Source organism: Urocampus carinirostris, chromosome 19, assembly GCF_059441175.1.
Source record: "Urocampus carinirostris isolate Australia breed hairy pipefish chromosome 19, RoL_Ucar_1.0, whole genome shotgun sequence".
In the NCBI taxonomy this organism is placed as follows: domain Eukaryota; kingdom Metazoa; phylum Chordata; class Actinopteri; order Syngnathiformes; family Syngnathidae; genus Urocampus; species Urocampus carinirostris.
Window position 1 is genome coordinate 16472149 of NC_142367.1, and position 27954 is coordinate 16500102.

The 27954-nt window shown below is 39.1% G+C and overlaps 2 protein-coding genes across 3 annotated transcripts in view; one reads left to right on the plus strand and one right to left on the minus strand.

Annotated features, from left to right (window-relative positions):
• Window positions 1–6929, plus strand: part of unc13d (unc-13 homolog D (C. elegans)) — a 45364-nt gene extending 38435 nt beyond the window's left edge. Inside the window, exon 34 of the mRNA XM_088323132.1 lies at window positions 5153–6929. Within this exon, the coding sequence (XP_088179258.1) occupies window positions 5153–5268 (116 nt within the window). The 3' untranslated portion in view covers window positions 5269–6929. The remainder of the gene's footprint in view (window positions 1–5152) is intronic.
• Window positions 579–27914, minus strand: unk (unk zinc finger). 2 transcript variants are annotated; one of them, XM_088323131.1, is made up of 16 exons: window positions 27658–27914; window positions 26054–26263; window positions 25788–25964; window positions 22871–22998; window positions 22659–22794; window positions 19173–19290; window positions 19014–19098; window positions 17761–18050; window positions 17625–17693; window positions 16237–16408; window positions 15054–15125; window positions 14818–14958; window positions 14572–14753; window positions 10787–11047; window positions 8629–8791; window positions 579–1012 (listed from the first exon to the last, which is right to left on the minus strand). In XM_088323131.1, the coding sequence occupies exons 1-15, from the start codon at window positions 27792–27794 to the stop codon at window positions 8633–8635; spliced, it is 2337 nt and encodes a 778-aa protein (XP_088179257.1). In that variant the 5' UTR covers window positions 27795–27914; the 3' UTR covers window positions 579–1012; window positions 8629–8632. The 2 variants fall into 2 exon arrangements, with proteins under 2 accessions (XP_088179257.1, XP_088179256.1); XM_088323130.1 differs by lacking the exon at window positions 579–1012 and having other exon boundaries at window positions 6238–8791.
• Between the last annotated feature and the right edge of the window lie 40 nt (window positions 27915–27954).

Consider the following 27954-nt stretch of genomic DNA (forward strand, 5'->3'; position numbering starts at 1 on the left):
CATTAATTGGCAAACACAAGTATAGTCGTCGAAAATCGCAGTGGCAAACTTGAGTACGGACGTCATAAATCTTGATTAACTCGTTCATAAAAATTTGCATCCGATTTCTCTATCAAAGCATTGTGGGAGTTCATAGACTGCACTTCAAGCAAAACAATCCCGAGCTAACTATATAATACTTAACACATTAAGTGCCAAACACAAGTATAGACGTCAAAAATAGCAGTGGCAAACATGGGTATGGACGTCATAAATCTTGATTAACTAGTTCATAAAAATCTGCATCCGATTTCTCTCTCAAAGCAGTGCAGGGGTTCTTGGAATGTACCATGAGCAAAAACAAAGAAAATAGTACTTTATGAAAGCCATCTCAGTCTTGACATGCCTGTGCCAAACATAAATGTCATAAATCTTGATTTACTATTTTATTTTGCATTTGATTTCTCCTTCAAAGGAGTGTTTTTTTTAATGTACCACCTGCAAAAACAAAAAAACAAGCTAACTATAACTATCTGACCACATTAGGTGCCAAACACAGGTTTAGATTTTATAGGTCATAAATAACTAATTCATACAATTTTTGCATCTAGTTTCTCTATCAAAGCAGTCCAGGGGTTCTTAGAATTTACAAAAAAACAAGAACTATTTATATGCCGTCTAGGTCTTGACACGTGCAGTACCAAACATGGTTATGAACGTCAAATATTGCCGTGTCCAAACCTGGTATAGGCGTCATAAATCTTGATTTTTAAATTCCTTACAAAATCTGGTTTCACTATCAAAACAGTATGAAGGAACTTGGAATGTACAACCTGCAAAAAAAAAATGAGCGAAATCTTTAAATGCAGTCTCGGTCTTGGCATGAACAGTATCAAACATGGCTACTGTATAGATGTCAAAAATTGCAGTTCCAAACACGGGTTTCGATGTCATAAATCTTGATCAACTATTAGATCAACTCAATTTTTGGTAGGGTCTGGCATACAGAATGGTGGGGCTTTAAACGTCCAACCTGCAAAAAAATGAGTGAAATCTATTAATGCCGTCTTGGTCTCAACACTTTCAGTGTCAAACGCGGGTATAAACATCATAAATCTTGATTCACAAATTCCCATTTCATCAGATTTCGCTGTGAAAGCAGAGCGGGGATTCTCAGAATGTACCACCAGCAAAAAAATAAATAAACCCGCTTACTACAAGATTAGATGTCATGAATCTTAATTTGCAAATTTTTGTCATAAATCTTGATTAACTAATTCACAAAATGTTGCATCTGATTTCTCTATCAAAGCAGTGCGGGGGTTCTTGGAACCTACCACCAGCAAATTAATGATCTAACGATATAAATCTTTACACAATAAGTGCCAAACACGGGTAAGGCATGAGAACAACACAGTGCCAAAGTCGGGATTGGATGTCATGGATCTTGTTTCGCTAATTCAGGTCATAAATCTTGATTAACCAATTCATGAAAATTGACATTGATTTCCGGATCACGCAAGGCAGGGAGTTCTTGGAACACACCACCAGCAAACAAATGAGCTCACTGTATAAATCTTAACACATTAAGTGCCAAACACGACTTTAGATGTCATGGATCTTGATTCACTAATTCAGGTCATAAATCTCGATAAACTAGTTCATATAAATTGATTTCTTGATCAATGAAGGCAGGGGGTTCATGGAATGTTCGTTCAACCAGAAAAAAGATACAACCCTATAAATGCCATCTTGGGCTTTACACGTTCATGCCTTAGATGTCATAAATCTGAATTAAATATTTCTTTATACTTTGATCTATATTTCTTTATCAAAGTAGTGGGGGAGGGGGATTTCTTGGAACGTACCACCAGTAAACAAATGAGCTAACTATATAAATATTAACACAATAAGTGCCAAACACGGGAATAGACACAAGAAAAACAATGCCAAAGACGGGAATAGATGTCATGGATCTTGATTCAATAATTCAGGTCATAAATCTAGATTGACCAATTCATGAAAATTGACATTGATTTCTTGATCACGCAAGGCAGGGAGTTCTTGGAACGTACCACCAGCAAACAAATGAGCTCACTGTATAAATCTTAACACATTAAGTGCCAAACACAGGTTTAGATGTCATGGATCTTGATTCGCTAACTTAGGTCATAAATCACGATTGACCAGTTCCTGAAAATTGATTTCTGGATCAAGGAAGGCAGGGGGTTCATGGAATGTGCCACCAGAAAAAAGAAAGATACAACCCTATAAATGCCAACTTGGGTTTTACACATTCACGCCTTAGATGTCATAAATCTGAACTAAATATTTCTTTATACCTTGATCTATATTTCTCTATCAAAGTAGTGTGTGTGGGGGGGATTCTTGGAACGTACCACCAGCAAACAAATGAGCTAACTGCATAAATCTTAACACATTAGGTGCCAAACACGGGTATAAACATAAGAAAATCACAGTGCCAAAAATGGGATTAGATGTCATGGATCTTGATTCAATAAATCAGGTCATAAATCTCGATTAACCAATTCATGAAAATTGATATTGATTTCTTGATCACGCAAGGCACGGAGTTCTTGGAACGTACCACCAGCAAACAAATGAGCTCACTGTATTAATCTTAACACATTAAGTGCCAAACACAGGTTTAGATGTCATGGATCTTGATTCGCTAACTTAGGTCATAAATCTCGATTGACCAGTTCCTGAAAATTGATTTCTGGATCAAGGAAGGCAGGGGGTTCATGGAATGTGCCACCAGAAAAAAGAAAGATACAACCCTATAAATGCCAACTTGGGTTTTACACATTCACGCCTTAGATGTCATAAATCTGAACTAAATATTTCTTTATACCTTGATCTATATTTCTCTATCAAAGTAGTGTGTGTGGGGGGGATTCTTGGAACGTACCACCAGCAAACAAATGAGCTAACTGCATAAATCTTAACACATTAGGTGCCAAACACGGGTATAAACATAAGAAAATCACAGTGCCAAAAATGGGATTAGATGTCATGGATCTTGATTCAATAAATCAGGTCATAAATCTCGATTAACCAATTCATGAAAATTGATATTGATTTCTTGATCACGCAAGGCACGGAGTTCTTGGAACGTACCACCAGCAAACAAATGAGCTCACTGTATTAATCTTAACACATTAAGTGCCAAACACAGGTTTAGATGTCATGGATCTTGATTCGCTAACTTAGGTCATAAATCTCGATTGACCAGTTCCTGAAAATTGATTTCTGGATCAAGGAAGGCAGGGGGTTCATGGAATGTGCCACCAGAAAAAAGAAAGATACAACCCTATAAATGCCAACTTGGGTTTTACACATTCACGCCTTAGATGTCATAAATCTGAACTAAATATTTCTTTATACCTTGATCTATATTTCTCTATCAAAGTAGTGTGTGTGGGGGGGATTCTTGGAACGTACCACCAGCAAACAAATGAGCTAACTGCATAAATCTTAACACATTAGGTGCCAAACACGGGTATAAACATAAGAAAATCACAGTGCCAAAAATGGGATTAGATGTCATGGATCTTGATTCAATAAATCAGGTCATAAATCTCGATTAACCAATTCATGAAAATTGATATTGATTTCTTGATCACGCAAGGCACGGAGTTCTTGGAACGTACCACCAGCAAACAAATGAGCTCACTGTATTAATCTTAACACATTAAGTGCCAAACACAGGTTTAGATGTCATGGATCTTGATTCGCTAACTTAGGTCATAAATCTCGATTGACCAGTTCCTGAAAATTGATTTCTGGATCAAGGAAGGCAGGGGGTTCATGGAATGTGCCACCAGAAAAAAGAAAGATACAACCCTATAAATGCCAACTTGGGTTTTACACATTCACGCCTTAGATGTCATAAATCTGAACTAAATATTTCTTTATACCTTGATCTATATTTCTCTATCAAAGTAGTGTGTGTGGGGGGGATTCTTGGAACGTACCACCAGCAAACAAATGAGCTAACTGCATAAATCTTAACACATTAGGTGCCAAACACGGGTATAAACATAAGAAAATCACAGTGCCAAAAATGGGATTAGATGTCATGGATCTTGATTCAATAAATCAGGTCATAAATCTCGATTAACCAATTCATGAAAATTGATATTGATTTCTTGATCACGCAAGGCACGGAGTTCTTGGAACGTACCACCAGCAAACAAATGAGCTCACTGTATTAATCTTAACACATTAAGTGCCAAACACAGGTTTAGATGTCATGGATCTTGATTCGCTAACTTAGGTCATAAATCTCGATTGACCAGTTCCTGAAAATTGATTTCTGGATCAAGGAAGGCAGGGGGTTCATGGAATGTGCCACCAGAAAAAAGAAAGATACAACCCTATAAATGCCAACTTGGGTTTTACACATTCACGCCTTAGATGTCATAAATCTGAACTAAATATTTCTTTATACCTTGATCTATATTTCTCTATCAAAGTAGTGTGTGTGGGGGGGATTCTTGGAACGTACCACCAGCAAACAAATGAGCTAACTGCATAAATCTTAACACATTAGGTGCCAAACACGGGTATAAACATAAGAAAATCACAGTGCCAAAAATGGGATTAGATGTCATGGATCTTGATTCAATAAATCAGGTCATAAATCTCGATTAACCAATTCATGAAAATTGATATTGATTTCTTGATCACGCAAGGCACGGAGTTCTTGGAACGTACCACCAGCAAACAAATGAGCTCACTGTATTAATCTTAACACATTAAGTGCCAAACACAGGTTTAGATGTCATGGATCTTGATTCGCTAACTTAGGTCATAAATCTCGATTGACCAGTTCCTGAAAATTGATTTCTGGATCAAGGAAGGCAGGGGGTTCATGGAATGTGCCACCAGAAAAAAGAAAGATACAACCCTATAAATGCCATCTTGGGCTTTACACGTTCATGCCTTAGATGTCATAAATCTGAGCTAAATATGTCTTTATACGTAGATCTAGATTTCTCTATTGTAGTAAAGACATTTTTTTTTACTAGGAGCAAAAAAAAAACAAAAGGAAATGTATAAATGTTGTTTATCTTTTACCACGTTTAGTGCCAAAATCTGAATTTACGAATGGTATCCGATTTGATACCGGGTGTTCTATCCACGGCAGAAAACAACATCCTGAAGCTGCTGGAGTCCCGCAAGGGCGAACGAGAGATACAAGCCTTCGTGAAAAAAAGAAGACAACGCGAAAAACAGTCCAAGGAGCCCGGTCAACAAGCATAAATGTTTTTTTTTTTTCATCCAAAAATAAAAACACTTTTTCTCAATGAACTAAATCCATTCATGATGACGAAACACAATTTTTTTTCCTAATCAGTGCAATAAATGTGACTTCAATGAAATGTCAACAAAGTACGAAAACAATTGTAAAAAAGAAAAAAAAACTCGTACTTAAAAAAGTTCTTTCAAAGACTATGTAACTTGATTGTGCTCGTATGCATTCCTCTTACCTGAGTAAAGTTGTTCATTTTGTTGGAAATTTGGATGAAATACTTTGCTTCTCCCATCATGTTTCATTATCATCAAGATCAACATACAAGAACAATAAATTCAACATAACCTAAAATTGATTTGGTTAAATTAGTTTGCTTATTCATACATCTATCCATTTTTACAAATAAGGTTAGCGCTAACTCGTATGTTGCACACTAAGATTTATGATTTTGTTCAATCATTAGCTTACTTAGGCATCCTTTTTTGTAAATTGGGTTAGTGCTAAGTCGTATCTTGGCCGCAAATTTTCATGATTTTGTTGAACTCGTATGCCAAATTATTTATTAATCCTTTCTTGTTAATTGGGTTAGTGTTAACCTGTATGTTAGCGACTATATTCATGATTTGATTTAACTCGTTTGCTCATTTTTTAATCCATTAGATTTTGCAAATTGGGTTAGTGCCAACTTGTATGTTGCTCACTATGATTCAGGATTTTGTTGACTCATTTGCTTACGCACCCATCCATCCATTTTTGTAAATTGCTTTAGTGCTACCTCGTATGTTGGCCGCAAATTTTCATGATTTCGTCTGCCTATTTATTCATTTATCCTTTTTTGCTAATTGGGTTAGTACCAACTTGTATGTTAGCGACTATATTCATGATTTGGTTGAACTCGTCTGCCAATTCATTCATTTAGCCTTTCTTGCTAATTGGATTATTGCTAACTTGTATGTTAGAGACTATTCATGATGATGTTGAGCTCATTGTGCATTTTTTCATCCATTAGTTTTTGCAAATTGGGTTAGTGCCAACTTGTATATTGCACACTAAGATTCAAGATTTTGTTAACTTATTTGCTTATGCACCCATCCATCCATTTTTGGAAATCGCTTTAGTGCTACCTCGTATGTTGGCCGAAAATTTTTATGATTTCGTCTGCCTATTTATTCATTTATCCTTTTTTGCTAATTGGGTTAGTGCTAACTTGTATGTTAGCGACTATATTCGTGATTTCGTTGAACCTGTCTGCCAATTCATTCATTTAGCCTTTCTTGCTAATTGGTTTAGTGCTAACTTGTATGTTAGCGACTATATTCATGATTTGGTTGAACTCATTTGCTCATTTAAAAGTCCATTAGTTTTTGCAAATTGGGTTAGTGCCAACTTACATATTGCTCACTAAAATTCTGGATTTTGTTAACTTATTTGCTTATCCACCCATCCATCCATTTTTGTAAATTGTGTTAGTAGCACCCCGTATGTTGGCCGCGAACATTCATGATATTGTTGAACTCACCTGCCTATTCATTCATTCATCCTTTCTTGCTAATTGGGTTATTGCTAATAACTTGTATGTTGACGACAAATATTCCAGATTTTGTTTAACTCGTTTGCTTATTTATTCATCCATTAATTTTTGCAAATTGGGTTAGTGCCAACTCGTATATAGGCCACAAAGGTTCATGATTTTGTTTAAACTCGTTTGCTTTTTTTATCCAGCCACCCATTTTTGCAAATTGGGTTAGAGCTAACTTAAAGGTCAGTCATAAAGATTCACGATTTTGTTGAATGTCTTTGTTTATTTATTCATTTTTGCAGGTTGGTATAGTGCTAACTTGTATGCTGGCAACTAAGATTGATGATTTTATCCATCCATATTTGCAAACTGGGTTAGTGCTTACTTGTATATTGACAACTAAGATTTATGATTTTATCCATCCTTATTTGCAAATTGGTTAAGTGCTAACTTGTATGTTGGCAACTAAGATTTATGATTTTATCCATCCATATTTGCAAATGGGGTTAGTGCTAACTTGTATGTTGGCCACTACGATTCCTGATTTTATCCATCCATATTTGCAAATTGGGTTAGTGCTAACTTGTATGTTGGCCACTACGATTCCGGATTTTATCCATCCATATTTGCAAATTGGGTTAGGGCTAACTTGTATGTTGGCCACTAAGATTCAGGATTTTATCCATCCATATTTGGAAATTGGGTTAGTCCTAACTTGTACGTAGGCCACTACGATTCATGACTTTATCCATCTATATTTGCAAATTGGGTTAGGGTTAACTTGTATGTTGGCCACCAAGATTCAGGATTTTATCCATCCATATCTGCAAATTGGGTTAGTACTAACTTGTATGTTGGCTACTAAAATGAATGATGTTGTTTAACTTTTCTTATTCATCCATTCATTTTTGCAAATGGGTTAGTGCTAACTCGTATGTCGTACACTAAGATTCATGATTTTGTTCAATCATGAGCTTATTTAGGCATCCATCCATTTTTGTAAACGATTTAGTGCTAACTCGTATGTTGGCCACCAAAATAGTTTATTTAATCCATGAATTTTTGCAAATTGCCTTAGTAATAACTCGTATATTGGCTACAAAGATTCATGGATTTGTTGAACTCTTTTGCTTATTTTTTCATTCATCCACCAATTTTGGCAAATGGGTTAGTGCTAACTCGTATGTAGCACACTAAAATTCACGATTTTCTTAAATCGTTAGCTTATTTTTGTAAATGGGTAAATGATAACTCGTATGTTGACTACAAAGATTCTTATTTTAATCCATTGATTTTTAACAATTGAATAAGTACTAACTCGTATGATTCATGGACTTGTTCGGATTCATCCACCCATTTTTTCGCAAACGGGTTAGTGCAAAATCATATGATAGCCACTAAGATTCATGATTTTGTTGAACTCGTTTGCATATTGATCTATCCTTTTGCAACTCATGCTAAGTCATTTTTGAGTAATAAAACAGTGTTGCTGGTCACGAGATATACGTTTTGAACATAGTTCCGTATTATTACTGGAAACATGATTCTAATTATTACTACAAGTACAGTGAACTCTTCTGATTCTTGTTTTCATTATTTTGGAGTTTCTCTTTTTTTTTTTTTTTGCTTAAGATATCTCGTCCTATATTAAAATATTGCTGTGGAGCCAGGGAACTATGTTACCATAGGAGGAGGACCTCCATTTTGTCATGTTTTTTTCAATGTATAAAAAAGATACTTCATCGCCATCTGGTGGCATAACATGGCAATTAAAACCCTTTTTGGTCTGAAACCTACGTCCCTCCCCCCCAAAAATCAAACTGGAATGGTGTGCGGGTGGAATCAGGACCGGGTCAGGAGATCTGCTTGGGTTCCGGGCTCGATTCCCGACAACGGGGGCACTCGGTGGAGGTGGGGCACTTCTCGCAACGGAGTCCGTGGCCGCAGGGTAAGGAGGCGGAGCCTTGCTCGCCGCACCAGACGCAACATTGCCTCTGCTTCTTGTACACCACCTTTACAGGGCCAAGTAGGGGAGAAGCACGTCATCGATTAATTAATCGTCGAAATGACTCGTTCCATTCCCAACTGAACATGAATGAGTTAATCGGCAACAATTTGATGGTGAATAAATCGAGAACTGAACGACTTTAAAATCGACACATGGACTGCGGATAAAGAACTCAGCGACTATTCGATTAATCAATCGTCAAAATTAACTCATTGACATCACCGATGTTTTTAGCCAGCTTATTAAGATGCCTTAACTCAGACGAGACTGAAGTCATTGTCTTTGGCCCACAAAAACCCAGAGAAAGTGTCATCAGTCATCTGGAATCACTTAGTTTAAAAGCTAAAAATCAGGTTAGAAATCTCGGGGTAATAATGGACTCAGACCTAAACTTTAACAGCCACATTAAATCCATGACATCATCAGCCTTTTACCATCTCAAAAACATTGCCAGAATCAAAGGTTTACTGTCTAAACCAGACTTAGAGAAACTTATCCATGCATTTATCTCTAGCAGGTTAGACTACTGTAACGGCCTTCTGACTGGACTTTCTAAACGAGCTGTAAGACGGCTGCAGAACATCCAGAACGCTGCTGCTCGGGTCCTGACTAGAACCAGGAAGTACGACCATATTAGTCCTGTGCTCAGGTCTCTGCACTGGCTTCCTGTCGCTCAGAGAATAGACTTTAAAACATCTCTGCTGGTGTATAAGTCTCTTCATGGTCTAGCACCAAAGTACATCTATGACACGTTGGTCCCATATGAACCATCTCGAACCCTGAGAACCTCAGGGACAGGCCTTCTGCTGGTGCTCAGAGCCAGGACTAAACAGGGTGAAGCTGCGTTTCAGTTCCATGCAGCTAAACTCTGGAATAGTCTTCCTGATGACATCGGACAGGCGTCTACTCTGACAATGTTTAAGTCCAGGCTGAAAACAGCTCTGTTCAACTGTGCATACAACTGAAAGGGTTCTATCTGCACTCTTCACTTTTACCTTTGAATTCATTGATTTTATCATGTTTTATCTGTGGTTTTAATGCAATTTAAAAACCACATTTTAAAATTTCAATGTCTTTTATTGTGTGTTTTTAACCTGTCTGCCATTTCTCTAAAGCACTTTAAATTGCCTTGTGTATGAATTGTGCTATACAAATAAACTTGCCCTGCCTATATGTCGAAGATCCATTTTTATTCAACTGGGCTGAACATTAACTTTTTTTAAATAATTAATTAATCGAGAATAAAGCGATCATCAAATTAAGGAATTTTATGCCGTCTTTGATGATTACAGGCGTGACCATCCTATAGTTCATTACCAAACGTTTCAGAATCAATTAATCGACAAATAATCGCATGTCAAATTAACTCGTGCTTTGCCACCTAAGGACCAGGACAATTTGCTGAGGGGGACGTAATAATGAAATCTGTTTTTTACCAGAAGATACTGAAGGAAGACGTCCGGCCATCAGTTTGTCCCCTCAAACTCAACTTAGATCATGCAGCTGGACAACAATTCGAAACACACCAGCAAGTTCGGTTTTTAAATCTTATTAAGATGCCTTAAAAGGACAGTTCTTGCTAGGAAACCCACCAATATGGCAGATTTGAAACAAATTTGCAAAGAAGTGTGGGACAAAATTCCTCTATAGCGTCACATAAGGCCAGATCAGTTTTGATTTTTTTGTGCTTTAATAAATAGAAATAAAATTTCGAAACTGCATTTTGTATTTCCCCCGATTGTACTTCTGAAGTTTTTTATGATTATCTGAAACCTTTGTGGGTGATAAATATGCCAAAAACACATAATTAGGAAAGGGGGCACAGAAGGCGCGGTGGGGAAAAAACATAAAGGCTCTTTGAACTCAGTTGGGAATTGTTAACACATACTTAATAGAGAAAATATTCAACTTTCAACTTTGTAAGGACGACTCACCGCATCTTCAAATTATCAGTCAAAATTCGTTTACTTTTTGTATTTTTTTTTGGTATATTTTATACCTGCTCTACAGTTTGTAGGCAGCTACTGAGCTGCGCCTGCAGATTGAGGACGGAATCCAAAGGGAGTGTGTGGAGCATCTGGAGATGTTGAAGCGACAAGTGGGGGTTGTCTCCGCTCCTCAGGCCCTCTAGCGCCTCCTCCAGGAGAGAAGATTGTCTTTGCGCCTCTTCTTCAGACTGCCGGGCTCTTTCCACCTCCAGGGCTAAGCGCCCGGCCTGGGCTCTCGATTCCTCGGCGTCAGCTTTTAGTGAGGCCCAAGACTGTGGATGGTAGTTTCTTTTTAATTCAGGGAATTTTAATTGAAATGAAAATGTAACAGGATACTTTGGATTATTGCAAAAATGGATAGTATAAATGAGAGCCAACAAGTTAAGGCAGTTTTAGATTCAGAAACTAGAAAACCAAACATTATGAATTGTCGGTATTAAAAATGTCCACTCAATACCGCTCCTGGAATGATAGTACAGAAAAATGTGAAATTACTCTTAGGGTTCGTATGCCTTTTTCATGATCAAATTGCATTAAAAGTTTGCAGCTAGTTTAAAATGCGGCAGCTAGACTTTTGACTAAGGCCAAAAAGTTTGAGCATATTACTCCTGTATTGGCCAACTTGCACTGGCTCCCAGTCCACTTAAGATGTGACTTTAAGGTTCTCTTATTAACATATAATTTTTTTTGCATGGACTTGCACCCTTTTATCTCTCTGATTTGATTTCCCCCTATGTTCCTGCACGGAGTCTGCGCTCGGAAAATGGCGGTCTACTTGTGACTCCGAGAGCCAAGAAGTCTTTCTGGACTAGTTTACAGGCTGGGGGCGTCGCTGCTGTCATGCACTTTCCGGACAAATTTTCAACATGTTACCTAGTGTTTACTATGCTTGTGTATAGTAATGCTAATTGTGATTCACCCTGGTCATCCAGGAAGGGGGATTATGATTTGTGAGGTCCTTTCTCAAGGTTTCTCTTTTTCCTCACGCTGATGTTTTGAGTTGTTCCTTGCCCGCATGTTGGTTTAAGATCAGGTAATTGTGTCATTGTAATCCTGTGCAGTCCTTTGAGACATTTTTGTGATAATGGGCTATATAAATAAATGTGACTCTAAATTCAAGCATTCTCAAAAACTTATAAGGCCAATTTTCAATTTCTCTAGTAACATTAAAAGAGAAAATCATCTATTATGCAGAACCACACATATATCTTCAACCTACATATGCGATTCTTAATAGTGCATTTATCAACACATAATTTCTAGATGTTGAGTAAAATGTGAATATGTTCGTGGATCTAAACAATACACACATTTTTGTGACATATCTCTCCCAATATAGGTGTTGCTTAAAACGACACTAATATGTAGCTTATATTTTCAGTTACAGTAAGTTCTTCCCATTACAATTTACCACTGGGAAACGCTACCTTCATTTTATTTGCATGGCCCAAAATAAATGTCTATAATTGATGTGTAATCCTTGCACGAATACATATTTAATAGTGCCCTGTTTAGGTGTAGCATGCACCTCTCCTTTTGGGAACGACCCATAGGGGGCAATGATGCTTCATAGTTATGATAAAAAATGTAAAAAAAATACATACACACAAAAGGAAAATAAAAATGATCATGATTATTGTGTTTGTGTGTGTGTATATAGGTAAGTGTAAAGCACATTGGGAGGTTTTCAATGACTTGAAAACGCTACATAAATGCAGTCCATTTACATTCATAAGACAATAATAATAATAATAATAATAATTTCCTTTGTATTGTCATTCTTTGTAACAATGTACACAGAACGAAATGTCGATACACCTGACCCGTTGTAGCGAGTCGATGCAGCCGCAGCCAGAGGGCGCCGCCATTATACCAATTAGGTATGTCTCGGTCGAGGCGCGAACCAGCGACCTCCCAGTCTCAAAGCGGGCACACTACCATCTAGGCTACTGAGCTGGTACAAACTAATACCAGCTGCAGTTAATCACAAGGGAAGAAATGCAACGGCATTGCAAAGCGACAAGGGAGCAGTGACAGTGTCGTTTTTAAGCAGAATTGTTGTAAAAAATGGCAACAATCTCAAGTATTTACAAGTGCATCGTTTTGAAAACCATAAACAATGTTCTACTAAACTACGCTTTTCATCCCAAATGATTGGAAATGATCGGTTAGCGCCTGAATTAAAAAATACAAAGCAGCTTTAGCTCCTGAAATCTAACAGTGAATTTACCAAATGCAGGTAAACATTTTCAATAAACATTTTAAGAGCAGAAAAAAATTTAAGTTGGCACTTTAATTTGTGTGCTAATTTGAATTGAATTGTCCACCAATGTGATCACTTTAAAAAAATAATTGATCAATAAAGGCAGAGCAAAAGGGTTATAAAACGATTTCTCAAGAGCTGACGCATAAGTCAAATGTAACGATGGTGCCTTTTTTGTGATTTGTTCCTTACCAATGCCAAACCTGTGACTTATACATGATTTTCCTTTATTAATTATGCATTTTTTTAGCTGTGGCGACTTATACTCCGGAGAACCTTATAGCCCGGAAAAAACTATTTTATTTTGTGCATCTTCATGGAATCAAACGATATAGGAGCTCGGGCCTCCTGGTGGTGGTTGACTGTAATTACAAAAATGTTGAAAAGTCCTGTAAAAAAGTAAATTAAATTATTTTAAAATGTATGTATGAAGTATTTAAACATAACAAATATATATTTGTATTGTTAAATGTATGGATTATTTATTTAGAAATATATTCATTTGGGGCAGCACGGCGGCGCAGTGGTTAGCGCATGTGCGGCACAGTTCTGAGGTCGTGAGATCAAACCTCCTGAGTGGAGTTTGCATGTTCTCCCCGTGCTTGCGCGGGTTTCCTCCAGTCACTTTGGTTTCCTCCCATATTCCAAAAACATGCATGTCAGGTGAATTGGCCGGTCCAAATTGTCCCTAGGTGTGAATGAGCGAGTGAAGTGTCTGTCTCTGTGCCCTGCGATTGGCTTGCAACCAGTTCAGGGTGTCCCCTGCCCACTGCCCAAAGATAGCTGGGATGGGCTCCAGTACCCCCGCGACCCTACTGAGGATAAGCGGTGCAGACAATAATATTTATTAAGTAAATTTCTGGTCTGTAAATTGACTCGAAATACTCCTAGTGGTGGCAGACTGGAATTACAAAATTTTCAATAGTCCTTGAAAACACATGTATAATTATTGGTTGGTTGGTGGGTTGGATCCTTTTACCAATAGGGAAGTAGGGGCACCATTTCCTGTGGTGTGTCTTGGACAAGTACAGCCTGGTATCACGCATCCCTCTCAAGGCCAACATGTTTCAATCTGGTCTCGAACTGGGAACCCTTCGCATGTATAGTTATTACCATTTTATTATTTATATAAATGAATATGTTATATATTGATTTAGTAATTTCAGGGACAGAAAAGTTAAATCGTAATACCTCTAGTGGCAGTTATTTGTAAATATACTTGAAAAAAAATATTTCTTTATATTTTTTATTTTCATAAATGTTTGAATTATTTATTTTGAATTGTATTATTTTTCAAATTTTTGAATAAGTAAATTCTGGTGCTGAAAAGTTGGCCCATTGTACCCCTGGTGGTAGTCAACTGTAATTACAGCATTTTGAAAAGTCCTTGAAAAAATATAATTGTTCCTTATTTGATTATTATAAATGGATATATGATGTACTTAGAAGTCCTTTTATTTTCCAATTTATAGTTCAGTAAATTTGGTGAGTTTTCTTAGAATGTAGAAGAATATATACAACTATGGATCCAACCTGAGCCGTGTGCCTCCAGTTGTGCCCCCAGTGCTTGAGCGCTCGGTGAGCCTCTTCCAGCTCCTGCTTGAGCCTGGACGTCTCCGTGCACGAGCCGGAAGAAGCCGATGCCGGAGGCGTACCGGGCGAGCCTTGGCCTGGTGAGAAGTGCTCCCAGATGTTACCGCTCATTCCGTTCAGACCTAAGGAGTAGACGTGAGAGCCTTCCCGTGACGCTTTTTCTCATTTCTGTGAAATTCCACTGACCTAAGGAGCCATGGGAGGGCCCCAGGAAAGGGGAGGCGCCAGGCCTGATGGGAGGGGATGGCGATGGGGAACTGAAAGGGGCTCGTGCGCTGAAGGACCCTGGGATGTTGACTGGGGCCGAGCTCTGGAGACGATGGCCCCCTGAAAAACCAGGAAGACCGACAGAGAGACAGAGAGCGTTTTTTACCTCCAACTTCTTATAAAGAACAATTTAGTTGTAGAGATCACACAATTACCGAGGCGAACTCGATTGGTTTCCAATGGCGGTGCGGCAAAATCGTTCAGGTCCAGATCGTCTAGCGCAGATTCTGCAAAAAAAAAACTTTGTTTGTGCCCATTTGGATGCGAAAAACTAAAAAAAGACTGATAAATGGGCCAATTATAGTAAATTCTGGACTACAAGCTGCTACTTTTTTGCTAAATTGAAAACTAAAAAAATACAGCTCTACATACATAACACTGTAACGACGTCTGAAAAATTTATGAAGCCCACCAAGAGAAATAAGTCTACTATTTTGCCAACATTATTCATATAATACATAACAGGAGCAGAATGGTAATTCATTCAATAATTACAATCTGCTATTTCAACTTTTTCACCCACAAATCAAGTTTTAAATGTATCCATGCAGAATGAAAACCAGTGGAAGTTATCCAAAAAATGCTACACTTCTTTTTCCATATCTTCAGTGTCAATGTCAGGTCGCTGAAGGTTCCTTTAATCCTCAAGGAACGATAACAAGCAAATGCAATTTGGTCCATTATCAAGTCAAGTCAAGTCACATTTATTTATATAGCCCTTAATCACAAAAATGTCTCTAAAGACTGCACAGGCTTACAATTACAAAATTGCACAATTACCTGATCCCAAACCCGCATGCGGGCAAGAATCAACTCAAAAACCTCAGTGGGAGGAAAAAAGAGAAACCTTGAGAAAGGACCTCACACGAGGCAATCCCCCTTCCAGGATTGACCAGGGTGAATTACCATTAGCATTACTATACACAGAATAGTAAACATTAGGTAAGATGTTGAAGATGTCCGGAACTTATCACAGCAACTACCAATGAAAACCACATAAAGACTTGTCTGTGTTGCAATTTGGCAATATTCTCTAAAGTATGGTTACACTAGAGCTGCCTAAATCAACCACACTTGTATTATGCGAAAAATAATCGACAAATTACGGAGGAAAATTAATTTCACCTCAGAAAATAAAATTTTTGAGCCTAATTAGAATTGATAGATTAATCATTTAATAGAAAAATGGTCTGTATGACAAAATTCCAAATGGATGTGTTGAATTTTTAAAATATGTTAGTAGTTGAAAATGCTGTGTAGATGTCAGCAACTTTGTTTTTCTTCAGTTAATGATGCATGACAGGAACCATAATCGGTCCTTAACATAAATGGACCTACCAACAACAGATTCCACGGTTTCACTGGTGGGATAGAATGGCAAAGCGTTGGCGTTCATGCCGGAGGTGGAGTGCCCGAGGGGGGCTGGGCTGGGAGGGGTGGCAGCCAGACTGGAGGGAACGCTGGATGATAAACTGAGAGGGCTGCCTACTGGTAGAAACACTAGCAGATCCTAAGGGAGATCAAATGGAAAAAACTCAGACTGGGAATTGAAATTTCTTTGCATGGGCAGACTTGCCTACTCACACGGTCCTCCCTTTTCTTACAATACTGGGTTTTCATTGTTTGTATTCATTGTTTGTTTTTATTGGTATAACTGTTTTTATTCTTTATACAGCAACCTTGGGTGTCCACAAATCACTTTAAAACGAATATATTTTTATTCTTATAAGACAAAATGGAGGTTTTTAAATGGTTTAAACAAGTAAAAGAAACAGGAAATCATGGAGGGGAAATAAACCTTTTTTTTGTTTTAAATATTCAAATATATTAATATAATTTATTTGTTTTTGCTAAATGGATAGATAGGATAGTTTTTATTTTGCTAAATAGCTAGAAGTTGGATTTATTCATTGAAAATTATGGATGGATGGAATAATACATAGCTCAATAAACAGCTAGATGGACAGATGATACAGAGATAGCTAACTACCTAAATATATAGCTGGATGGATGGATAAATTCATAGCTAGCAAACTAGCTGAAGAAATAGATAGTCCAGTGGTTAAATACACAGCTCGCTTACTAGCTCGATATATAGATAGCTGAATAAATATATAGCTAGTTAACTAGGTAGCAAACTGGGTGAATAGATGGATAGATACATAGCTAGCTAACAAGCTAGAGATGTAGCTGGATGAATGTATATATCGATCCATCCATCCATTATTTGCACCGCTTATCCTCAGTAGGGTCACGGGGGTGCTGGAGCCCATGCCATCTATCTCCGGGCAGTGGTCAGGGGACACCCTGAACTCTTTGCCATATACATGGCGAGCTAAATAGCTCAGTATTTAGCTAGCTGAATGGATAAATACCTAGATTACTAGCTTGATATTTGGGTAGTTGGATAAAAACACAGATAGCTAACTAGACAGATATATGGCTCAATGTGTGGATATATAAATAAAGAGCTAGTTAACTGGCTAGATATGTAACTAGCTCACTAACTAGCTGGATAGATGAATACATAGCTCGCTAACTAGCTCGCTGACTAGCTTGCTAACTGGCTCGCTAACTGGCTGGATAGATGAATACATAGCTCGCTAACTAGCTAGATAAATGGCTGGATGGATGCATCCATAACTAGTTAAGTATCTAGATATGTAGTAAGTTGGGTGAATGGTTGGATGGATGGACGATAGCCCTCTTAGAGTAACAATTCCAACCTGTTTACTGCTCTGCGCTGATGCCACATCTTTGTTCCGCTGCTCTAAGAAAAAACTCCTTTGCTTAGCCTGCGAAAACAAAAAACAACAATAACGCAACCATCCACCTCACCCACTTTTCTCACATTGATCTCACCTGATCCTCCCTCTCATATCCGGGCGCCCTGCCGTACCCGCCCTCTCCAGCCCAAGGGGACAAAGGCTCCGTCGCACCCCTCGTATCCTCGCACAGACTCACTACATTACCCAGCAGGCCTTGCTCGCCCACGCGTGACCCGACGGGCGACGAGAAGGCCTCCGAGGCTTGACCCGGATGCCTATTGCGTCCTCTCGGATCCACTGCATCATCGGCGGACATTAAATCCGGGGGGCGAAGAGGTGGGGGCGATCGGGGAGAGGAGAAGGACTCTTCGAAGACAAATGCTTCTGGATTGTAAAAAGAAATAAACATGGATCTATTCCAATCATTGGGTTAAAGGAGTTTGACAGAATGTGTAACATTTTTACTGGCTGCCACCATCTCTTTGCTTGTTTCATCATTGCGGCCTTAGTCAGCTTGTTCATGATGTGCGTGCAAGTACGTGCATTTATTAGATTTGCTCGAATAAACGCTTCTTTTTGGGGTTTGGTGGCCTTAATACATGCCAACAAACTCAAGAGCACTTGGATCATGCAACTGGACAACGATCGGAAACACACCAGCAAGTCCACCTCTGAATGGCTCAAAAAAAAAAAAAAAAAGAAATGAAGGTTCTGGAGTGGCCAAGTCAAAGTCTGGCGTTAAATCCAACTAAGAGGTTGAGGTGTGACCTCAAACGGGAAATTCTTGCTAGGAAACCCTCCAATACAGCATATTTGAAACAATTTCGCAAAGAAGAGTGGGATAAAATTCCTGAACAGCGTTGTAAAAGACTCATTACTAATTATCGCAAACGTTCGCCTTCTGTTATCCCTGCCAAAACCAACCCAATTTGCTACTAAGTTCAGGGGGGCATAGGGCCTGGTAGGTTTTCGATTTTTTTGTGCCTTAATAATAGGAAACAACATTTGATTCATCCTTAATGTCAACAAGTAAATGGTGTCGTGTGAGACTGACATTTATCATCTATTTTGCAGATGAGGTAAAACAACAACAACAACAACAAAACAAAAATATATAAAACAAATGTGTAACACCAGCTGGAGCTAAACCATCGACCTGGGTCCCGTTACATATTTTGAAAACGGCGTTTTGTCTTTCCTTGGGTTGCCCGTGTGTGATTTTAAAATGGGTTTGATGATATGAAACCTTTGTGAGTGATAAATATGCAAAAAACACAGAAATCAAAAAGGGGGCAAATACTTTTCACGGCACTGTATACGAGGTGAGGCGTGGTGGCTGTCACTTACTTTCCACATGAGCAAAAGCACAAAAGGGTCCTCTGGGACAGCTGCCGCACTGCTGCATATCGTTACACTTGGTGGACTTGTAGATCTGCAGAAGAAAAAAATCAAAAGCCTCGATCAAACTTTCGTTTTTTTTTCCCCTGCTGTGATTAAGTGACGTACCTCGGGATGGAACTGCTGTTCGGTTCTGGTGTGGCAGTACTGACAGCCCTCGGCGCACTCGCATTTGCTGGGGTCGCCCCACTCCTCGCTCATTTTCACTGCCGGGCAAGGCAAAGCTCTGCCAGGAGAGGAGTGAATAGTCATTGACGACAAACAGAAGATAGAAGGATGCAAGATAGTTATCAAACCACCATATTTAGTCACTTGACTACACTATTCGATCAGCCGACACTACATGTTAGAAAGATTCGTAGCACTTATGTTTCTCAATAGAATACAGAAGTAATAACACAACCCAGTGGTGTCTCCTCTCTACTTCTTCATAATATAGAATATACAGTGGAACCTCGGTTCTCGACCATAATTCGTTCCAGAACCCTGTTCGAAAACGGATTTGTTCGATCACGGAAATCATTTTTCTCATTAAAAATAATGTAAATCGTTTTACTCCGTTCCAACACCCTGAATGTTTACCATGAACGTTAAACGTAAACATAAAGCTAACCCAGGCTAATCGCACGTTCGTGTTATCGTAATCTTCCATACGAAAAATTACGCTAACATGAACGTGTAAAAATTAAAAAATCAGGTTGTTTACAAGTCATTTAGCACCCGGGTCTCCACAACAAGTGGTGAGCGGTTCATTGGCAAGGGGGTTCAGTTCCAACACCCTGACAGTTGGGCTCCGTTCCAACACCCACATAAAGCTAACCCAGGCTAATCCTACGTTCGCGTTATCGTAATCTTATGAATAGGATTTCTTACCTTTGTGGTGGTCAGCAGAAGCCGCTCGCACACCTCCTTCATATTTGGCAATTATTTATTTCTTAAATGCAATAGTTGTACGCACTACTTTTCTTTTTTCACCTGTAGCAACTTTGCTGTTTGCACTGACTTTCTTCGGAGGCATAATTAGGGGCTAAAACACCCGTACGCCGCCCAGCATCGCACCCTAGCGTACGCACTCACGCATTACCGGCGTTCGAACTCTGATTTTTTGACCGAACAGCGAAGCAAGAATTTCTCAAAACTTTTGCTCGGACACCGATTTGTTCGAACTGAGAGGCGTTTGAAAACCGAAGCGACACTGTATTTTGATTGCTTATTGAAGTAGTAGCAAAACCCGGACGAATCTCCTCTCTACCTCTTCATCATGTAGAATACATTTTGATTGTTGTCCTGGAGAGGGATGGGTGCCACCAGGCTGTACTTGCCTAAGACACACCAAGTGGTGCCTCTACAACCCTAGTATTTAAGGGATACAACCACTCATCCAGGATACACCCACACACTGGTAGCACAGCTTTGTTGTGTCTCCTCCCTACCTCTTCACTCTCTTATCTTATTTGTCTCTCTAAAATTGCATCGCATGTTGTGGGGTTACATTTCACCACATTTCCATCAACGACAATCAAGACAATTCAATAATCTAGAATATAGTTGCAATAGATATAGAATTAGTAGCAAAACTTGGTCATGTCCAATGTTCCCTGTAATTTTCCACGGGTCTGAGCGTTCACACAAAGTCGGTGAGCAACGCTTGAAACAACAGTGAGCAACAGCAATCCCAAGTGTGGCAACTAAGTCATTATCAAACATGTGCAAAACTTGACATCACGTTACATTTTGAGTTTCCAGCAATGCAAAAACATTTTTCACTTTTGAATGAATTGACTCATGTATTATTGCAAAGGTTGTACGGCCTACAAATGTCATTTGTTTTTACAACAATTCTTTCGCAAGATTTCCATTTCTTTTTTTTCCTGGTATCTTTTGTCGCATAATACTAACATTTTTGGGGGCTTATTTAGTCGGTTGCACGATACACAACTGTATTTAATCACAATTTTTAGTGGAAGTACAATGTTGGCAACAAGATTGACTTGGTATAATTGGAAATTATTTGAATGCAACACAAACTTTCTTTTCTTTTTTTCTGGCTTTTTTCTGAAATTTTTACTCTTCCTGTTGTTTCTTTTTTTCTCAGCTTTTCACTACTTTTTCATTTTGGTATTTTTTTCTTTTTTGTTCTATTCCCCCTTCCTTTAGGTAATTTTGTGCATAATTTTACATAATATTTGGTCATATAGGGATAAAAGAAGCAAAAACAACCTGAAGAGCCGTTTAGGACCCGAAAGAGCCGGTTCCTTTTAGTGAACCGAGCCGAAGAAGCCGGTTCTCGAAAAACTAAAAACTCACACACACGCAGTTTAGAGGGAACATTACGCTGGATAGATTTTCTTGTGCGCTGAGAATGTACTGGCAGTGCGCGATTGCGCACGCGCGCAGCTTAGAGGGAACACTGGTCATGTCTCCTCTCTACCTCTTCATAATGTTTACGAGGCACAGAAGAGCTTAGGGTATGTACCTGCTGTGGTGATTCTACAGGATTTCCTTGCTTTTTTTCCATTTTCTTTTAATCACACTCAAGCGGGTTTTTGCGCAGAATAAATTAAAATTGACCACACGTTGATTAGGATGTACAGCTGCCCAACCAAGTTCATCTTAACCGCAATCCGGTGAGTAACTTTTCTATACTAGACTTGATAAGAATGATTTTTGTACAAGGCAAATGTGGCCTCAAATATTGAAAAAGTTGTATACGTTTTAGAAGTAGTTTCACGTAATGAACACCCATAATCATACGCACTTTCTGCAATATCTCAGTCGGTGTTATATCTTGTAACTGTAGTAATTACTGACAAAGTAAGCATTGATTGATTAATTGATAAAGTCAAGCTTTAGTCTCTTGAAAACTTATTTCCGGAGTCATTTTTACCCGAAAAATAGTATTTTCTGTGTGTTCTTTTTCTACATATAGCATGAAGTTAAAAAATAAGTCAGGGGTATTTTTCAGTAGGAAAAAAGTTATCATGGATCCCGAATAGAAGTCATTGATGTTGAATTTTCCCACACCACTTGCTGTCTAAGAAGAGTCCACAACATCCTGCGGGACCAGCACCATCTGCTCACCACATTTTCTACCTGCTGCCCCCAGAGAGGAGATACCAGGCAATACAGGCCAGAACATCTATACTGGCCCACAGTCTATAACCACAGGGTGCAAGACTATTGAACTCTGCCCTTGACCCTCTTTGCTCCCCACTCACACACACACTTAGGACATCAATCACACCCACCAACTGAGAAAAGCTGAACTACTTAAAGTACTGCAGAACTCAATCATTACTCACCACTTCTTTCCATCATAATTCCAGAGTGAACGATCATGACTGTCATACACAATTTCACTTGGACATTGACTGATTTCATTATGCTGGTATTGAGTTTTTAATGGTACATTGTCTGCACTCTTACTTTTAATGTGCATATTGGGTTATCTAAGGGTATTGGATTTCTATATTTATTCTGAATATTTATGGATCTTTGTATTTTCTTTTAACTGTGAATGGATGACTGGATGCTCTAAACCACGTTTCGTTGTTGTTTGACAATGACAATACATTTTCTGAACTCTGAACTCACCTGTATTTGTGTTTATGCGGGCTGCGCCGCCGGTCCTTGCTGTTGTGATAATAGGGACAGGCGTAACCTTGACGACACAAGCGGGGCGGTTTCTTGCACAGCTCAGTCTTGTAGTGCACCAACACGTAATTGTTGTCTGAGGAGAAACGGAATTGGTAAAATCATTTATTTTACTAAATTCGGTACCAAAAAAATGTCATTCACAATCTTACCTTGCCAGCGAGGTTCTTCACTCAAAATCTTCTCAATAAGGGCAGTACTTGCTGCTTGACCAGACCCTCCATCACCTGGTCCTTCTGTGGGTCCAGCACCACCTTGACACTCAATAACCTGCGCCTCTCTGTCAATAAATGAAAGGGTCACAGCGTTTCCCATAGAACTTGGTGAAACCCAGGTGGGTGGACAGGCTAGGGCAGCAGTCGGCAACCTGCGGCTCCGGAGCCTCATGCGGCTCTTTCATCCTTATAATGCGGCTCTGATTGGCTTGGGAAAATAAATTACAAAAATTTTTTGGGGGGTATTTAATTGAAGTGTGTTTTATTTGTGTTAGTTTTTATATTATTTTAGTTCTAAATTTGAAGATTATTGTGATCTTGAAATATTAAAATATTAATGAAATTATTTGATATTATTTTTTCGTCGCTCAAAATAGACATCACACTGCGGAAGCTGGTATACCCGCTGAAACGCAGTCTATTTTGAGCGAATTTCAACCCCGGCAAAGCCAATGGAGAAATGTAAGAAAAGAAAAATACCTCAAGAAAATAGAACATTCAATGATGCCTGGGCAGATTCATTTGCATTTACCTCGGGTGAGAGTGGCCTACCAGTATGCCTAATTTGTGGAGAAAAACTGGCTAACAATAAACGGTCAAATGTCGCAAGACATTTTAACAATACACACAGAGCCTTTGCTGAAAAATATCCAGAGGGAGAAGAGAGGAAAAAAGCTGTTTCGAACTGATGCAGAAGGCTGACCTGACGAAAAATCAATTCAAGAAGTGGGTGAAGTCTGCAAATTCAACTACATATGCAAGCTTTGTGGCCGCTCAGGAAATAGGCAGGCATGGGAAACCGTTCACAGATGGAGAATATATGAAAGAATCATTCCTTAAGATTTCAGAACACTTATTTGCGGACTTTAAAAACAAAGACGAAATTGTGCAGAAAATCAGAGAGATGCCTCTCTCTGCGAAGACTGTCAAAGTGTAAAGGTAAGAAAAAGCAATATATACAGTGTTATCTTCATTTTAGATAAGATAAATGGATATAAGGATGACGCCTCATGGCATTTTTCTGCTTTCGTTTGCTACATGGACAATTTAAATTCAGCTTTTTAATTTATTTGAAAGAGACAATCATTGTTATTATTTTTCAAGAATTCAAAATGTGTTCATTAAATGAATAAAATGTAATTTTCTCTGTAGCACGTGGATTTCATAAGAAACATGCTGCGGTAAAGTAGTAGAAGTTTTTTTTTTTATTTTAGATGTGCGGCTCCCAGTGTTTTCTTTTCCGTGGAAACCGGGTTCAAATGGCTCTTTCGGTGTCAAAGGTTGCCGACCGCTGGGCTAGGGGGACCACTGGAAGAAAATGTACATTTAAATTCAAACCAACGATCTGGTGCATTTTTAGAGCAAAACAAAGAAACAAAGATCGATGATGAATGTGTACCCTTGTAAACTATCCATCCATTATCTACACCGCTTGTCCTCAGTAGGGTCGCGGGGTGTTGGAGCCCATCCCAGCTATTTTCAGGCAGTAGGCATGGGACACCCCGAACTGGTTGCCAGACAACTCACTCGTTCATTCACACCTACGGACAATTTGAACCGGCCAATTAACCTGACATGCATGTTATAGGAATGTTGGAGGAAATTAGGGTGCCCGAAAGAAACCCATGCAAGCACGGGGAAAACATGCAAACTCCACACAGGAATGTTCGATCTCATGACCTCAGAACTGTGCCGCACACGCGCTAACCGCTGCGCCGCCGTGCCGCCTCCTTGTAAACTATTTAATCATAAATACAAAAGTTGTGAAACACAAACAAGTCACGCCCATAAAGCATGGTAAATGCAATTGGATTAAAAACAACTGGTGTTTTCCACTGCTGTATTATTTTAAAGTATTGTATCAGCGGATAACCAGACCAAATCACTGATATGAGTTTTAAATTTAGTTAATTGTAATATCAGTGATTTGGTAGATTACAGTATTAAATACACACCTGTCACTCTTAGCCAATTACTTCCCTTAATAATGAGCGTAAGTGCCCTTACTAAGCGATAATAAACCTTACAAACACACAGGGGACAAAAGACAGACTATGTAGACTAACACGGCAATATTAGCAATCTACAAGACGTCATATGCTACCAGTGACAGAGACGATCTGGATTAGAGCCCCTATGACGATATGCCGGTTCTTCAATGGTTTACAGGAGGTAACCTATGAGCTACAGTTCGAGCCAATGTCTACATAAAGTTTTTCCGCTTTGAACAAATTGTTCTAATTGCTTGAAATGGCAGCGCCAGGGTTTTCAGCTCTGTTGACCTGGCATTGCAAAGAGCAGGGTTGGGTAGAGTTACTTTCACTGGATTACTTTCAATTACTTTTGGATTACTCCAATACCAAATATGCTAAAAAAAGACAAAAGAAACTAAATATGAATAAAATGATGACTCACAACACGTGGTAAACTTTCTCTCCTGGCTTTGATCTCTTTGATCTCCGGCAAAACGAACATAAAATGCGACAGAAACAAAATGAAAATAAATCCAAACAGCTTGCCAACATCATTTTTGCCGTTCCATGTGTTCCGTTACTCCCCAAGCCTGCATAAAATTTAGTCATTTTATTCATATTTAGTTTCTTTTGTCTTTTATTAGCATATTTGGTATTGGAGTAATCCAAAAGTAATTGAAAGTAATCCTACCCAACCCTGGCAACGAGGCGCTCGTTAGGTTTTCTGCTCGAAATGCTTTTTTTTTTAAATGATACGAAATTTCAAGACTCTGGTGGAACCAATTAAACTCTGGCGGCCCGCCAGAATCTTCCTGTGTACGGGAAACACTGTGTGACCCTCATTACCTCAACGATTTAAAGTCAGAGCTCGTTTTCCTCACCTCACATCGTACACGGGGGTGCGCAGGTCGTGTGAGCCGTGCGCGAATGCACAATGGCAGCCGTTTTTGCTGCAGTGGCCTTTCGTATCCGTTTCGTGAATGCACGACCCCGTCTTGTAGTAACGGAGGTGATACCTTCGTTCCGTATCCCCAGCTGTCCGGTGTAGAAATGAACACCTGTAGAGAAAAGAAGAAGAAGCTTTTATTAAAGTGAATACGGTGATGGATGAGCAAATTGTGTGTTTTTTTTTTTTCTTCAATCGTACTCATCTCCATCAGGACAAGTTCCAGTCCCCTCGTCATACTTGGTACAGTAAACATCTGGACTGTAGTTAAATGTTCCATCCCGTTTGCGCATGGGCCTTCGGCGCCGCTGGTTTAAGAAGTGCCAGTGGAAACAGGAAAAAGGCCGATGTTGTGTACATTTATGCTGGACAAACAAGGGACACTGCTCTGTTCTGAACTCCTTGAGATAGCTGCAAAAGAAGAGTGGAGGTAGAAATTAATGATCGGGAAGCTTGGATTCATGAACACATGTTTTTTTCTTCATTTCCTAAATGTGCCTGATTTTTTTGTCTAGAAAATCATGGCACTGTGCCCTATCTGGAGGTCATTGCCATCTCTTACTACCGCAGCAGAGCTAAAAACATTATTTAGAACTTTTCTCGCCGCGCCACAATTTCTGCGACACCCTGCTATTAAATCAACACCTAACAGGCTCAGAACGTTTCTTCCCCAGAGCCCTTCAACCCCTTAAACAAGCACACAAATCTGTGACAAGGACATCTTGCCTGTGTAGTGTGTATATCAAAAAATATTCACATCTTGTTTTTCTTTGAGAAATTCTGCTGATCATTGTCCTAATTTCGCTGCATTATTTTACAATGCACTTACTACTTAAACCAGACTACAAGTACTACCATGTAATATTTGCCTATGATCCAGAGCAGCTTAACACTGAATATCATATTTCAGAATGCACAGAGAATGTTTAGATTTGCAAAAAATAATCCAAATAGTATTTAAGAGCGGCAGCATGGTGGCGCAGTGGTTAGCGCATATGCGGCACAGTTCTGAGGTCATGAGATCGAACCTCCAGTGAGGAGTTTACATGTTCTCCCCGTGCTTGCGTGGGCTTCCTCCAGGCACTCCGGTTTTCTCCCACAAGCCAAAAACATGCATGTCAGGTTAATTGGCCGGTCCAAATTGTCCCTGGGAGTGAATGAGCGAATGATTTGTCTGTCTCTGTGTGCCCTGAGACTGGCTGGCAACCAGTTCAGGGTGTCCCCTGCCTACTGCTCAAAGATGGCTGGGATGGGCTCCAGCACCACTGCGACCCTACTGAGGATAAGCAGAGCAGATAATGGATGGATGAATATTTAAGAGCGCCATTTTTTTAAGTTAAATGTGACTCTTAGACAATGTTATCACACACAAAATAACTACAAACAGCAAAGTAGCGATTATTAGTAACTAACGCATTTGATATGAATCCAAGGGTTAATATTCGGAACAATTAACGTAATTGTAACAATCAACGTTTTCGATACGAAATAAACATCAATTGATTTTTGTAGTTTTCATCGAAAATGTGTATTTTGTAATTTGCTATAAAATGGCGGAGTACACATTCTTAGTATTTTTGATGGACTACTCTTTTTTTGTCTTTTAAGTATTTTACCCAGGAGTGCCACGTCTAATCTCTTTATACACAATGCACACAGCGTTGCTATGAATGACAATAAAACAGTCCTAATTCAAATTATAATATGCCACAACTGATTGTGTAACAGGTAAACAACGATCGCACGTGAGTTTGTGTACATCAAGCTAGCTTAAATGCTACTAAGGCTAAGCTAACATTACGTACGTGTAGTGTTGAGGTTTTTCGGCCTGAACGTTCAAGACGCTCGCGGGAGACGTCGAGTCGCCATCGGACGACGACGAATGACGTCCGGTAGTCGTCTCCGCGGAAAATAGCGGGGGCAGTGAGTTCGTTTTCGACATTTGGAGCCTCCGGGATGTCCTAACAACGAGTTTGTTTTTAGCAAAATGGGCTAGCTGGTTAAGCTAGGCAGGGAAATCCGCATTCTGGGGCGATGTGAGTTTGCGCGAGAAGAGAGGAAGTAGTACTAATGTTGCGTTCAGGATTTGTCGGGAGTTTGAA

What these genes read in the sequence shown, in the direction of transcription:
- unk (XM_088323131.1), bottom strand. Translation starts at nt 27,794, where the DNA reads ATGTCGAAAACGAACTCACTGCCCCCGCTATTTTCCGCGGAGACGACT. An exon ending in AACAGCAGTTCCATCCCGAG is followed by an intron (nt 19,099 to 19,172) that starts GTACGTCACTTA and finishes TTTCTTCTGCAG; the next exon opens with ATCTACAAGTCCACCAAGTG. An exon ending in GATATGAGAGGGAGGATCAG is followed by an intron (nt 17,694 to 17,760) that starts GTGAGATCAATG and finishes TTGTTTTCGCAG; the next exon opens with GCTAAGCAAAGGAGTTTTTT.